Below are 15174 nucleotides of genomic sequence, written 5' to 3'. Positions count from 1 at the left end.
GACAATTAACTGAGTTAATTCTTTCTGCCAAATAATGTATTTATAAATTCTGGGCAGGGTGAAGCATAGTAATATATATTGATATATTTTTGATTATGAGTTAAATATCTTTAATCTGGATTCTTACTCACTATTTATAGGTATTCAGAAGACTCCAAATGAACCACAGTTGGAATTCATCCTTGGTAAGGAATTCCATCTTATTTATACTGATAAATAGAATAATAATCTGTATATATAGTTTACAACCTTATGTTGCTTATATCATTATATCACTGCTTATATCATTATATAATTTACAAACTTTTAAGAACATTGTTCTATAAAAAAACTTTCATTCTTTACGGTGTTACTTTGAGGTGAGTGGCAGGATGGATAAAATAGATAAAGAAGATTAAGAGTACACTTATGATGAGCACTGAGAAATGTTATGAAATTATTGGATTGGGGGCGCCTGGGTGGCTCAGTCGTTAAGCATCTGCCTTCGGCTCAGGTCATGATCCCAGGGTCCTGGGATCGAGTCCCACATCGGGCTCCTTGCTCGGCGGGGAGCCTGCTTCTCCCTCTGCTGCTCCCTGCCACTCTGCCTACTTGTGATTCCTCTCTCTCTCTGTGTCAAATAGATAAATAAAATCTTTAAAAAAAAAAAAAAGAAGAAGAAATTATTGGATCATCATATTGTATACCTGAAATTAATACAACACTGTGTTCATTACACTTCAGTTTAAAAAAAAGCTGAGGGGAAAAAAATCATTCTATGTGATGTCACTTCCCCAATTTGTAAGTAAAGAATTTGAGCTGTAGAGTAGGTCAGTTCACTACCCAAGGGTATAGGGTTCATTGGTAACAGAGTTGTGCCTCTCAACCAGGTCAACTGACTGCAGATCTGGTGTCCAGCACTCATCCTAATACAGTGACTGGGCTTTGCTGCTAATCAACATTTCTTGAAATCTATGTGTTTATCTTCTCCTTGGGCTAGAGACTAGGCTCATATAGTTTTTCTTTAGGCCATTTACAAGGTTCCTGCCTCTTTTTTTCAATGTCACATACTCAAAAATCCCCTTTTTCTTCCATCTTGATTTTGTGGACAGATCCTTAGTATTTGAGAATTTAACTATAATTCAAAACTTTGAGTTTCTTAAGCAACTTTGAAGATCTGTCACATGTAGAAATGTGTAACTTGGTCCAAGGATGAGTTAAAAATGTGCACTCTGTGGCTGATCCACTGCTTAGCTAGTGAGTGGGACCTGCTTTGTGTCTGAATTTGGTATGACTGCAAAATGTCATTAGAGAATTAGCTGCAAAATGGTATTTAAAGAGGGTAAAAATATGGTTCATATGAACCATTTAGAGAGGATTTTTTTCTTCTTATCGTTCTAAAATGTTTTGAAAGCAATGAGGTTTTATAGAATCATACATACATGTATTCAATTTCCTATATAGAGACCGGATATCTAAATCTTTAAATGTGAATATACATGTTTTATAAAGTTATGGACAAATTGAAATATGTGCATTTACTATCTATAGTAGTTTTTAGTGATTTGAAGTCTCAATTATTCCAAGAATATACATTTTTATTTTATAATGAAATAGATTTCAAACTTACATCCTTTGCTCAAAATACTACATTTTGATGTGTAACTTATTGAGATAACAACTATATATAATTTTTTTGTTTTGTTTGTTTCTTCTAATAGAGTTTATTTCTAGAGCAGTTTTAGGTTCACAGCACAATTGAACAGAAAGTACAGAGGTTTTCCATATGCCCTCTGGCCCCATAAATGCATAGCTTCCCCTATCAGAGTGGTACATTTGTTACACTTAAAGAACTTATATTGACACATCATTATTATTCTAAGTCCATAGTTTACATTTGGGTTCATTCTTAGTGTTGTACATTCTATGGATTTGGATAATGTATAATGGCATATATCTATCATTAAAGTATCATGCAGAGTATCTTCATTGCCCTAAAAGTCCTGTGTGCTTAGTCTATTCATTCCTCTCTCCCCTAACCCTTGGAAACTAGTGATATTTTTTTCACTCTCTCCCTAGTTTTGTCTTTTCCAGAATGTCATATACTTGGAATCATACAGTATGTCACCCTTTCAGATTGGCCTCTTTCACTTAGTAACGTGCATTTAAGTTTCCTCTATGTCTTTTCATGGCTTGATAGCTTATTTCTTTTTAGCACTGAATAATATTCCAGTGGTGGGATGTAGCACAGTCTATTTGTCCACTCATCTACTTAGAGATATCTTGGTTACTTCCAAATTTTGGTAATTATGAATAAAGCTGCTTACAAGTTTTTGTATAGGCATAAGTTTTCAACATCCTTGGGTAAACACCAGGGAGCACATTGTTATATGGTAAGAGTATGCTTAGTTTTGTAAGAAATTCCCAAATTGTCTTGCAAAGTGCCTGTACTCTCTGCATTCCCACCAGCAATGCATGAGAGTTTCTGTTACCCTACATCCTCACCAGCGCTTAGTGTTGTCAATGTTCTGGATTTTGGTATAATTCATTTTTTAAAAACATTTTTGTTACAAATGTAGCTAAAAGGTGTTGTAAGTTAAGGATTCTAGATTTTTTTATTTTCCCTGGTATGAAGAAACAGAAATGTGAAAATTCAAGAAACTTCTGTGGAACACCAAAAAACTATACTTTTTTTTCTAGAGAGTGCTCAGATGGTATCAGATATAGAAAGAACTTGTTTCAGAAAGGGAGCTGAGGGCGCCTGGGTGGCTCAGTTGGTTAAGCGACTGCCTTCAGCTCAGGTCATGATCCTGGAGTCCCTGGATCGAGTCCCGCATCGGGCTCCCTGCTCAGCAGGGAGTCTGCTTCTCCCCCGACCCTCCCCACTCTCATGCTCTCTCTATCTCATTCTCTCTCTCAAATAAATAAATAAAATCTAAAAAAAAAAAAAAAAAAAAAAGAAAGGGAGCTGAGTAGCAAAAGAAATCTAGGTACCTCTTGACTCACTGTAACTCTTGCTACTTGAGCCTTTATCTATTCATCTTTCATTTTTAAGGGAAGAATTTTTTTTTTCTTTTTACTTTTTTACTAGGATTTCAAAGAGTAAAGATTTGTTAGAGTAACTTAGTGTTACTCTAAAACCTTCTTATTTGCATCTTGGAGAACAAGGTGAAATCTGAAGGAGGCAGAGACAATTGGAGGAGAGGCTGTTAGTCAAACGTGGAGGCCAGCTTTCAAGAGACAGGGTGCGTAGGCCAAATACGTATCTTCTTTTTCAAATAAACTTATCTGTCTTGTTCAAAGACCTAGCTATATTATTTTGTTTCAGAAGCCCAGTCAAATTCAATAGCAATGCTGTCGTTACTTATATTTCTGGCTTTAAATCATAGATCTAAGAGATGAGCAGCTGTGACAATTTATGCATAATAATATTCCTCCCATAAAAAAACCTCAATTTTCTTTTTTCATATTTATTCAGAAAAACCACTAGAATTTTTTTTTTTTTTTAAGATTTTATTTATTTATATGACAGAGAGAGACAGCGAGAACAGGAACACAAGCAGGGGGAGTGGGAGAGGGAGAAGCAGGCTTCCTGCTGAGCAGGGAGCCCGATGTGGGACTCGATCCCAGGACCCTAGGACCATGACCTGAGCTGAAGGCAGACGCTTAACGACTGAGCCACCCAGGCGCCCAAACCACTAGAATTCTTAACAACAGATAATTTTATCTTATCATATGGCAAAAAATGCCTTACAAGTAAACAAAGTTATTTAGAGTCTTCAGGAAATTGTGTTGTTGGTCCTGGAAGATATATTCCCCAAACTGTTTGTTATGCTTCTGAACATTTTAAAATCCTCAATTGTAGTATTTCTTAAAAAAATAAATAAATAAAGCCTTTTGAAAATACTCCTTCAAGGATATTACAATTAAACCCATGTAGGTTTTACTGTGTATTTTTTGGTACTTTTTTCTTTGAATTTTTTTAATCCCACAAATTCTTTAAGACTTCACCTGCTAACTAGCTAACTTCATAATAATGAGAGAATAATAGTTTCCTAAATATTTTTATCATTATTTAAAAATGCATATTTATTTAATCAAAAAAACAAGGCGTCTTAATACAAAAAAAAATTTTTTAAAGAATTAAAGTAGGAGGCTCTTGTTCCACCTAATTTTTCAACTAAATTTTTATTTGATTCCTGATTCTTTGCCAAATTATTCAAATAAATTGAGAATCTCAATGGTTTGCTTTTAAATTGGGAAAACAGCTATGCTAATTTTGCTAGGTGTCATATTGCTTTGTATAAGTTATTTTCCATTGAGGATTTGTTTCTGCTTTGTCTGTATGCCATTATAAAATCACTATATCTTGCTGAAGTTCCTCTGCTACATCTTTTTTTTTTTTTAAAGATTTTATTTATTTATTTGAGACAGAGAGAGTGAGAGAGAGCACAAGAGGGGGGAGTGGGAGAGGGAGAAGCAGACTCCCCGCTGAGCAGGGAGCCCGATGCGGGACTCGATCCCGGGACTCCAGGATCATGACCTGAGCCGAAGGCAGTCGCTTAACCAACTGAGCCACCCAGGCACCCCCCTCTGCTACATCTTTATTCAAGTAAATGAGGTAGGAGATGCTTAGTCAATTGAGCAAGCTAATTGGTTTAAAAATGTCTTGCTAACACAAGTTCAGCATTTACCGAAAAAGTATCTCAGGTCCATTGCCATTATATTTCTAGTGGTTCACTGAATTTAAATTATGTAACTCACCCTTACATCTGCAACCCTGCTTCCACATTTTTTCATTGTTTCATTTGAATGTGTTGATACCCTTTTAATGTCCACAAAGAGAGAAATAGTTGAAAACCCAAGAGAACACAGATTTTCTTACAGTTTAATAAAATTGTGTTGTTTTTTTTTTTTAAGATTTTATTTATTTGACAGAGAGAGAGAGAGCAAGCACAAGTAGGCAGAGAGGCAGGCAGAGGGAGAGGGAGAAGCAGGCTCCCCGCTGAGCAGGGAGCCCGATGCGGGGCTCGATCCCAGGACTCTGGGATCATGACCTGAGCTGAAGGCAGCCGCTTAACCAACTGAGCCACCCAGGCACCCCAATAAAATTGTTTTTATTTTTTAAAAAATAAGCATTTAAAAAGAGAGATCATGGGGTGCCTGGGCGGCTCATTCGATTAAGCATCAGACTCTTGATTTAGGCTCGGGTCAAGAGCTCAGGGTCCTGGGATGGAGCCCTGCCTCAGGCTCCCTGCTCAGCAGGGGAGTCTGCTGTTCTCCCTCTCTGCCTCTCCTCCTCCCTCCCCCTGCTTTCGCTTGCCCATGTGCTTGCACGTGCTCTCTCTTTCTCTCTCTTTCTCTCTCTCTCCAAGAAAGAAAGAAAGAAAGAAAGAAAGAAAGAAAGAAAGAAAGAAAGAAAGAAAGAAAGAAAGAAAGAAAGAAAGAAAGAAAGAAAGAAAAAAGGAAGAAAGAAGAGAGATCACTTCTTAAAATCTGGGTGCATTTCCTTTGACCATTGTGGAAAATATATAGAGAAGACTAATCTTGACAAAGATATAAAAGAACTATTAACTATTTCTTAAGTTTATCCTCTCATTTATGCTTATAATGTTTACTTTTATATATCTCCACTTACTAGCTCCAAAGTCAATAGTATACTTATGAGTATGTTTTCATGTTTTTATGTGAATACTACATATCATAAATCCAAAACAGTAGGCACTAATGTATATTAAAATAGGAGAGATGGCGTGTGTGTGTGTTTGTGTGTGCATGTGGTTCTTGTGTTATTTATTTGACACTGTGAAGTTACATTCTTAATATAATTTATACATTGATGGCTGATACCTGATCGAAGCCAATGACCAGATATAGGGTGCATCGAAAGACACATTTTAGACATCAACAGCCTCAGTGTCATTTATGATAGGAATGTAAAGACATGAATGCTGGAGTGAAATCTCTAACAGTACAAATCATTCATTCATACAAGTTGTATTGGGAGCATAGAAAACTTGTAAGTAAATAATTTCAGGTAGTGTTAAGTTCTATGTAGAGAATAAACAGGACAACTGTATAGAACATGTTTGGGGGAGAGGTAATTGACTTGGGAGATGGAGGGATTATTTTAGATATAGAGGTCAAAGAAGGCCTCTGTGTATCCAGCGGGACTTAGGATGTTGACACTTATCTGGAAAGTGTCCATACTGAACATAAGACCCAGGTGACTTTCTCAGCAGGAGGTCCTGGCTGTAGTAAATATTTATGCAGCAGGTCATAGGGTTGTAGGAGTGGGAATACTGGGGCTCAAGGGTAATGAATTGGGTTGCTGGTTTGATCAGGAATGAAACCAAGTTAGGAGCTGATCTGGTCTTGGGTTAAAAAAAAAAAAAAGTCTCAGAGGAAATGGCAGAATAGTGAAGGACCACTTGCTGGGTGACTAGAATGCCAGGGTCAGAGTAGGACAATTCTGGGATAGAAGAAATACTGATCCAGTGAGATCCTGGCCCCATGGCCTCTTCTAGCCTTCCTGACTCCCTAACTGCTGGGTAATAGGATCAGCTCTGGCAACTGGATACTGCCAAGCCTCTAGTGAGCAAGAGATAGAGAGCGATTAAGGTTCAAAGCCAACAGATTGTTAAATCCCTTGCCTTTTGTAAAGGTGTTTCATCTTTTAAGAATCCATATTTAAGTTATGGGATAACTTTTTCCAGAGACTTTTTCCTCTTGAAAGAAAATGTAACAACTCCTCCCCTATAGGTTTTATTAGTACATAAAATAAGACTAATCTGAAGCTCAAATTATTTAATAGAGCCTTACTTCATTTTTCAGTTTTTTCTAAAATTGATAAGTCTATAGCAACTGCTATAATTTTCATAGTAATATAGTGAAAGCTTTCATAGATAAAAATCAATAATAGACAATATAGAAATACATCTGTAATCTGTGTGATATGGTCCTATATCATCATACATTTTCAGACATAGTTAACTCTCTTTATTTCCATTTTATCATTTCATTTCTTGACCTTGACTTTTCTGCTAACACCTCAAATTCAGGATGGATGAAGGAAAGTACAGACCACTGTATTTTATTCTCAACTCAAGAGTCACTCAACATGTGTTAATTTTTCTAGTGAAACGTATAGTCTTAAGATGGACTACTATAAACTCATAAGAATGATCTGTCAGAAAGATATTTTATCAAACAAGAGAATATAAAATTGTCAAAGCAGAATAAAAAATTACATATACAACATGAACCTTATTTAACTCTCTTTGTATGTACAAAAGAATAAGATTGGAAGAATAGGTATGAGTATCTTTAACTGTGGTTATGACAGGTTAGTAGAATTCTGATTTCCTTTGTTATACTTTCTTGTATCTTCCAAAATCTCTGCAATCTGCTCATTTAAATGTCACAATCAGGTGCTGTCATTTTAAAAAATGAATAACCTGGGCGCCTGGGTGGCGCAGTCAGTTAAGTGTCTGCCTTCGGCCCAGGTCATGATCCCAGGATCCTGGGATCGAGTCCCATATCGGGCTCCCTGCCCAGCGGGGAGTCTGTTTCTCCCTTTCCCTCTGCCCCTCCCCCCTGCTCATGCTCTCTCTCTCAAATAAATAAATAAATAAAATCTTTAAAAAAATAAAAATGAATAACCTGAATAAGCTGAACAAGCTGAACAAGATAAAAGGCATAGCTGAAGGAGTAAAATTCTGCTCTTTATCTTCGATTAGCTCATCGCATAATTAGAGAGGTCAAACTAAGACTCCTGAAATCATTAAAAGACATTTAAAAACTAAGCTATTTTTAGGGTTTCTAAGAATATAAGAGATTGTGTAAAGGATCAAACTAGTATAGGAAGGAGTAGTCAGAAAAGGCTTCCTAAGGAAAACTAACTTAAAATCAATTCTTCAAGTTAGAAAATAGGATTAAGAATAGGAAGAGGAAAGGAGGAATTACATTCTAGACCAGGAGAGCAGCATAAGCAGACATTTGGTGCTTGGAACAAGGTAAAGACTTCAAATCCAGAGAACACACACACAAAAGGCATGCACTAAGTACTTATTTATTATTATACCAAGCTACATATAGAAAGGCCCACCATCGGGCGCCTGGGTGGCTCAGTTGGTTAAGCGACTGCCTTCGGCTCAGGTCATGATCCTGGAGTCCCGGGATCGAGTCCCGCTTCGGGCTCCCTGCTCGGCGGGGAGCCTGCTTCTCCCTCTGACCCTCCCCCCTCTCATGTGCTCTCTGTCTCTGTCATTCTCTCTGTCTCAAATAAATAAATAAAATCTTAAAAAAAAAAAGAAAGGCCCGCCATCTTGTCTTCCTCGAAGAGAAAATGGAAAATGTGTCCTCAGATTTGATTCTTGATTCATCTACTTATTGGTCTTTTAGAATAGTGGTATATATAGAAAAATTAGTGATTCCAAGGTTTTATAAGAAATTAACTTCACATTCACTCTGTAAGCCATGCCAGTTCTGCCGTACATAATGTGACTAAATAGGCAAATTGAAATTTACCACTTGTGGAAACTATTTTTTTCTATGGAAATGAAGGATTAAAAAAAATAGTCTTGTGGATATGCAACCCACTGTACACCTATACCAGGTAAATGATGTGTACCATCCTAGAATTCAGTAATTAAAATTCAGTTGTATCACAACATCATGTTATGGCACAATGACAAGATGTCCCTAGGTAGGTAAATTCACATATTAGAGTGGCTTTGAAAAAAGGTGAGGTTATCCTATTTGGTTATTAAGCCTTTGTCCAGGAGGATTCTAAATACTTTGTTCTACTATTGGATCATATATAAGGTTATGTGGACTGATTTGGGATTTTGTATATATATAGCCACTATATTTCTCATAGCCTGGTTAGAAAACAAAAAACAAAAAACAGAAAGTCATGTAAATTATGTGACCAGTTTTCTGTGTTCAGAATTTGAAATGTGTATTAAAATGTGCTCAGACTGACAAGCTGCACAAAAACAGTCTCATCTCTTTACAGACACAGCTTTTATAGCTTGTTCGGGCCTTCATTAACCTGAATGTCAGGTTCATTCATACTTTATGAATTGCTATAAATCAGGAGTTGTTTTTATGTGTTTCTCTAAAAGAAAAAAAAAGAAAATCTTAGGAGGCTAAACTTACCAATTCTCTCCTTTGTTCACACTTCTACTTTCCTGCTGGTCTGTGTTCTATAAATGATTATAAAGCTCTGACTTTTTTAAAGCTCCAGTGGGAAAATGGAAGATTTTACTCTATCTTCTTTAGTATTTTTACCCTATACATGACATGCTGCTTCAGCTAAAGGGAATACCAAGCACAGAGGTATATTTTTGTATTTAATTTTTATTGATAGAATATTACTTCTTATAAGCTATAAGATCATCTTCCAGCAATAATAGAAGTACCTAGTAAGAATTAGATCAGGCCTGTGCTTGTCCTATTTTGTTGCTTTATCATACATAGACCACCATTCTCTTGATTCTCACAGTATGATACTTCCCTTATAAAACGTGGCTTTCCACTGAACAATAATTTGCGGGGTACCTTCTCAAGACAAGGCATTGTGCAAAGTGCTCGGATCATAGCAATACCACAAGAGTAGCTACCATTTTCTGAGAATCTATGATACTTACGGTATTATGAAATGGTAGTTACCTCTTCACAAACAGAATGCCATGTTTTCCTCACAACTCAACACTAAACATAACTAACATTTATCAAGTGTTTGTTTACCATACATTGTCCTCAGTAATTTACATAAATTAATTACTTTAATTTTCACAGTTTAATTATGAGATAATTGTTCTATTATCAGTCATTTTTGTTTTAGAGGGAAGGAAACAGGCATGAACAGGTTAAGTAATGAGCCCAAGATTTGAACCCAGGAGTCTGAGTACAGAGCATGCTCTCCTATATTATGTTCATTTGAGAGATAAAAAATGTAAAATTCCCAGTGGTCAACTTTCCAAAGATCCTATGAAAGTTGAGTGACAAAGTCAGGATCCAAGTTGAGGGGGCGCCTGGGTGGCTCAGGCAGTTCAGTGCCCAACTCCTGATTTCTAGGGTGAGGAGATTGAGCCCTGTGTCAGGTTTGGAGCTGGGCTTGGAGCCTGCTGGAGATTCTCTCTCTCCCTCTGCCCCACCTCCCCCTACTCATGCTCTCTCTCTCTCTCTTAAAAAAAAAAAAAAAAAAAGGATCCAAGTTGAATTCTGTTTGATTCTGAAGCTCCTGCTTTTAACCACCAGGCTATATCGCTTTCTTATTGATTCCTGCTTCCCAAGAATTTCTAGGAAGTGATGGAGACAAACAACCACAATGCTAGGCAGATTATGATAAGGGCATACGCCAACAACTATGGAAATACTGAGCAAACAGTAATTAAATATAACTGCAGCATCAGAAACAACATCTCAGAGGAAGTGGCATTTGGACCAGATCTGGAAGGATGAGCAGGATTTCAGCGGTTTAGAAGGAACACAAGAGACAATTCAGGCAAAGGGAGTAAGCAAATTTCATGAAACAGAATCCTAGAGCTCATTTTCCAAGGTGATGCATTTAATGCTCACTTACATATCCCTCTTTATTACTTATAATCCCACAACAAAAATAAATTAAGGCTCTAGGAATTCTCTTGCAATATTTTACAATCATTGCACATTTATTAGAAACTGGCTTTAAAATTCTAAATGAACACAACTTTTTAAACATTGTCTTGCTAGCAAATTTCATTTGGGTATCAGGAACAATTGAGTCTTACTGGCTTTGGGGTTATGTTAGATGAAACTCAAAGAAGCCTTAGCCATGCTGAGCTGGACTCAATAGACTCTGTAGCCATGCTGTGCCCCTGACAATTGCCTACCTATGCAGAGTTTGCAGACAGAGGAATCTTCCCTTTCTTTAAGCTATCTCAATTTTGACAGCATCAGTTAACAAGCAATACTTTTGAGGAGACATTTTCAGAACAACCATTTACCAACAACTCAACAACAAAAAATAATAGACAACTAACAGAAGTGGATTTGCATTTCAGGCTCAGATTTCAGTCTACAGTCTGAGTGGGGAGACAATATATCTCACCAGTTAAGAGATCGGAGTGTGAAGCCAACTGCAGGCGTTTGAATCCTGTCTTTGCTACCACCTAGCCACTCGACCTTAGAAAAATTACAGTGTCTCTGAATCTTTGTTTTCTTTCTTTTTTTTTTTTAAAGATTTTATTTATTTATTTGAGAGAGAGAATGAGATAGAGAGAGCATGAGAAGGGGGAGGGTCAGAGGGAGAAGCAGACTCCCTGCTGAGCAGGGAGCCCGATGCAGGACTCCAGGATCATGACCTGAGCCGAAGGCAGTGGCTTAACCAACTGAGCCACCCAGGCACCCTGAATCTTTGTTTTCTTATCTATAAAATGGGAAGGGTATCAGTATCTACCTTATAAGTTTTTTGTTAGAATTAAATAAGTGAATGTACATAAAGCACTTAAACTAGTATCTGACATATATTTAATGATTGGTTAAGCTTTATTATTTTGAATATAACCTTGGGTGAGTACTCAATGAGTACTTCCTTGAGCAGGAGGTCTTAACACTATATTTTTAGGAATAACAATTGCTATCATTTATTGAACTCCTTCTGAGTGCCAGGTATTAGGCCGTATCCTTTTCATTTTTTATCTCTGCTTCTACAACTGACCCTTTAGGTGTTTCCCACTATTCATGTTTCACAGATAAATTCAGTTGCTTGCTCATGGGTATAAGACTAGGAGATGGAGATATATAGATTTTAACTCCAAAGGCCATGTTCTTTGTGGTTGATTATTAAAAGTGCAGGAATGGGAAAGAGAAGACATTAAAGGCTATCTAAGACCTGCATTATGTTTTTGTACTGCTGAAATAATTAGAGATTTAACTGGAAGAAGAGAAAATGAACCAATTAGAGCTTCTTAATAGGTCTGTTGTGTGGGTAGTTGTTTCTAGAGTCTCAAGGTTGAATGTGTGCTGCAGTTGGAATATAGCCTGTCCTTAGTGACACTGGTCTAGATTCTAGTTTGGCGCTCTTCAGGAAGTTGAGATATGTGACATCATTAATAAAGGAGAAGTATATGAGAAATCAAACTTCTCTTCCCACTTCTCGTTTGCTGCAACCGTATCATTTAATTGAATTATGTTATGATAAATATGTCTATTCACGTCACATTTCCTTCTGAATAATATACCATAGGAGCTTTCAATTAAAGGAAGTCTTTGACCAGGTCTAACTTCACAGGCCAAAATTGATTCTTCACAGAGGTTTGGCAAATTATTTGTTAAATTAGAGGGTTTTTTTAAATGTTTACTTTCTACCTTCTTTATTTGTGTCTTTTATCCATGATCAACATGCCCCATCTTGTTTATTGCTCTTTCTATGTGATTTACCTAATTACTTTCTTCCCTCCATTGTCTAGTTACTGAGAGCGGCTGGTCACTGGAACAGGTCTACCTTTGTAGCATCTGTTGCTACTTATGGGTAATTGGGGAATCAGGACTACCTAGGGGCTTTGTTCATTAGGTGGTCTTGCTTTGCATAAAGTCGAAAGCCACGGAGGTTGTAAGGGAGCAAGATCCCCTGATGCTGCTGTCTGTGTGACTGAAATTTACCAGTCAGCCTTCTTGTGGAGCAGATGGTATCCAAATGTATCCTCGACCACCTGGGAACCATGCCATGGGGAAGAAAAGAGACCTAGTAGAGTGGAACGCAGGATTAAAGAAAAGTCCCTTCATATTTCCACTGTACAAAACAGTCTTTTCCCAAATGATTCTTACTTGAGCTTTGACCTCTTGCAGTTGACAAAGGTGGTGCTATGCCCATTTCACAATGGAAGAAACCGACTCTCAGAGGAGTTAAGTGACTTGCCTGTGGTCTTATACCGGGCATGAGAAAGCCCAAAGCTTTTCAAGTGTTCTGCCACTTATTCTCCTATTACCTCTACTTTACCAAGGACAAAAGATTGTTCTTGGCTGTTTTCTATAGTGGTAAGGTCTCAGAAGTCCGCTTAAGCAAAAAAGGTATTCCCAGGTCAAAACTTGTCCAAATCCAGAATATCAGCTTTATCCCCACCCAAAACTTAAATACCCTCCACTCTAAACAATTTCACAGTCCATGGCTTTAAACAACATTTATGGGCCTTTGTTTCCAAAACTTGCAACTCTTGCCTTCACTTTTCCATGGAGCTCCCAATTCCCATTTTCAACTGGCTGGTAAATATCTCCACTTGCTCATCTAGGAGGTATTTTAAGCTTAAGATAATTAAAACCTGTTTTATGGATTCCCATTCCTGTCCCTCCCAAAATGTCATTCCTCCATGATGCCCATCTCCATAAAAAGCATCACCATCCATTCAGTTATGCCAGTCCCCAAACTATAACCCTTTCTTGATTCTTCTTTTTCCCTAACCTCACATTAAATCCGTCACCAAGTCCTATAATTTCTATGTTGAAAATATTTTCTGAATTTGACCAACTCTCTCTCCTTTGCCACTGCTGTTGTTCAATTCTGAGCAGCTATCAGCTCTCACTGGAGCCAGTTAGGGGAGTCCCCATGGGAAGCTGGCATCTGCTCTTGCCTCTGCATAGTCCCCTCCTGATAGAAGAGCCAGGGTAATCTTTTCAAACTATCAATGTGATTTCTTCATTTCCCTAGATAAAATCCTCCAATGGCTTCCATTTCACTTGGAATAAAATTGAGATATCCTACCACATTCTATAAGGATCTTGAGGAGCAGGCCATTCTCACCATACTTATGCTAACTTTCTAGCTCATTCTTCATTGACCTTGGTCTTCCTTTTGCTTCTCAAACAAGCCAAACATTTGAGTCTTTGCATTTGTTGTTCTCCCTAAGCTGGCTCCTTGGTATGTTTTAGGTCACAGCTCAAACGTCATCTTGTCAGAGAAGCTTTTCTTGAACCACCCTCCCTCCCGACACTCAATTTAACACACTGTTTAAAATTCTCACTAAATTATTATTTTAAACTTCATGTCCCACTAGAGTATAAGCTCCATAAAATATGGAACTTCTTTTCTTGTTCACTGCTATAAAACTGTCACCTAGAATCATGCTGGGTACATTTAGACATTCAATAAATATCCATGAACTGAAAGCATGCATGAATGCCATTGCTTTTTTCCTCTCACATTTCTTCATAAAATAAGTGTATATATTTAGATATGCCCTTGAAATGTTTTTGTAATTATTGCTAACACAATTATTTGTAAAAAGCAACACATTTTAAAATTCTCAATAAATACAGTTATTTAACCATTGATATTTTGTTATTAACAAATTATGTATTAGGAGGGATAGAGCCTTCCTGCCCTTGGAGTTCTTTTAGAAAGAACTCACGGGAAGAATCAGTCATAGGTTGAGCTGAACAAGGGCATTCTATAACTAGACTGTGTAGCTGGTGATTGCTTACCTGTGTAGAATTTTATGCCTAGAATTCTTCACAAAGTCACTTCAAGATTCTGGTATTATGACAGCATCACAAAGCAAGGATTCTTCTTATAGAGATGCTCTGAAGAGCATACATAAACAGATAACAAGAAGCATAGCAGACAACTAAAATAGTAGAAATGCACTGGGTCCAGAAATTTGACTTTACATTTCAGTCTGTACTACATAAACTCCGAGAAGGGGCAATACAAGGGCAGCATTTGAGAGCATGGGCTGCATTGCCATCCTGAGAGCATTTGAATCCTGATTCTGCTACTGGCTACCTATGTGGCTCTAAGCAATTCATTTTTATTGGGAGCGGTTGTGGATTAATCTGAGGTAGTGTACTTAAAGCACTAAGAATGGTGCTAGATGTATAATTGATCACTTAATGGTCTTATTCTAATTATTGTCTTGGGTTAATCCCTTACCCTCTCTAAAACTTTGATTCTATATGTGTAAGTTGCAGATTATAATTCTTATGTCACAGGGTATTTGAGCAAATATATGTGAAAGAAATATATTACTAGTATGTTGTTAGAAATTCAACCTTTTTTTTCACCTATTGAATCAGATCTTCACAAACCCTCAGTGAGAAGAAATATAATTACCATCCCCATTTCCAGATGAGAATACTGAGACTCCATCACAAATCCAGTCACCTGGTCAGGACTGGGATCTATGACCGGGAACCTTAGGTGGTTTACTGCAT

General features: G+C 37.2%; 1 protein-coding gene across 4 annotated transcripts in view; it reads left to right on the top strand.

Annotated features, from left to right (window-relative positions):
• INPP4B (inositol polyphosphate-4-phosphatase type II B) overlaps positions 1 to 15174 on the top strand; it is an 824845-nt gene that overhangs the window by 431090 nt on the left and 378581 nt on the right. For all 4 annotated transcript variants that reach the window (XM_064585102.1, XM_064585100.1, XM_064585099.1 and 1 more), the window contains one exon: positions 141 to 185. In XM_064585102.1, the coding sequence (XP_064441172.1) occupies positions 141 to 185 (45 nt within the window). The remainder of the gene's footprint in view (positions 1 to 140; positions 186 to 15174) is intronic.

This window comes from Mirounga angustirostris, unplaced genomic scaffold, assembly GCF_029215605.1.
Source record: "Mirounga angustirostris isolate CCGP_5_RB_7025 unplaced genomic scaffold, mMirAng1.0.hap1 SCAF_2, whole genome shotgun sequence".
NCBI classification, from domain to species: domain Eukaryota; kingdom Metazoa; phylum Chordata; class Mammalia; order Carnivora; family Phocidae; genus Mirounga; species Mirounga angustirostris.
Note: the sequence above shows the minus strand (reverse complement) of the source record. Positions and strands in the feature narration are given on the sequence as shown.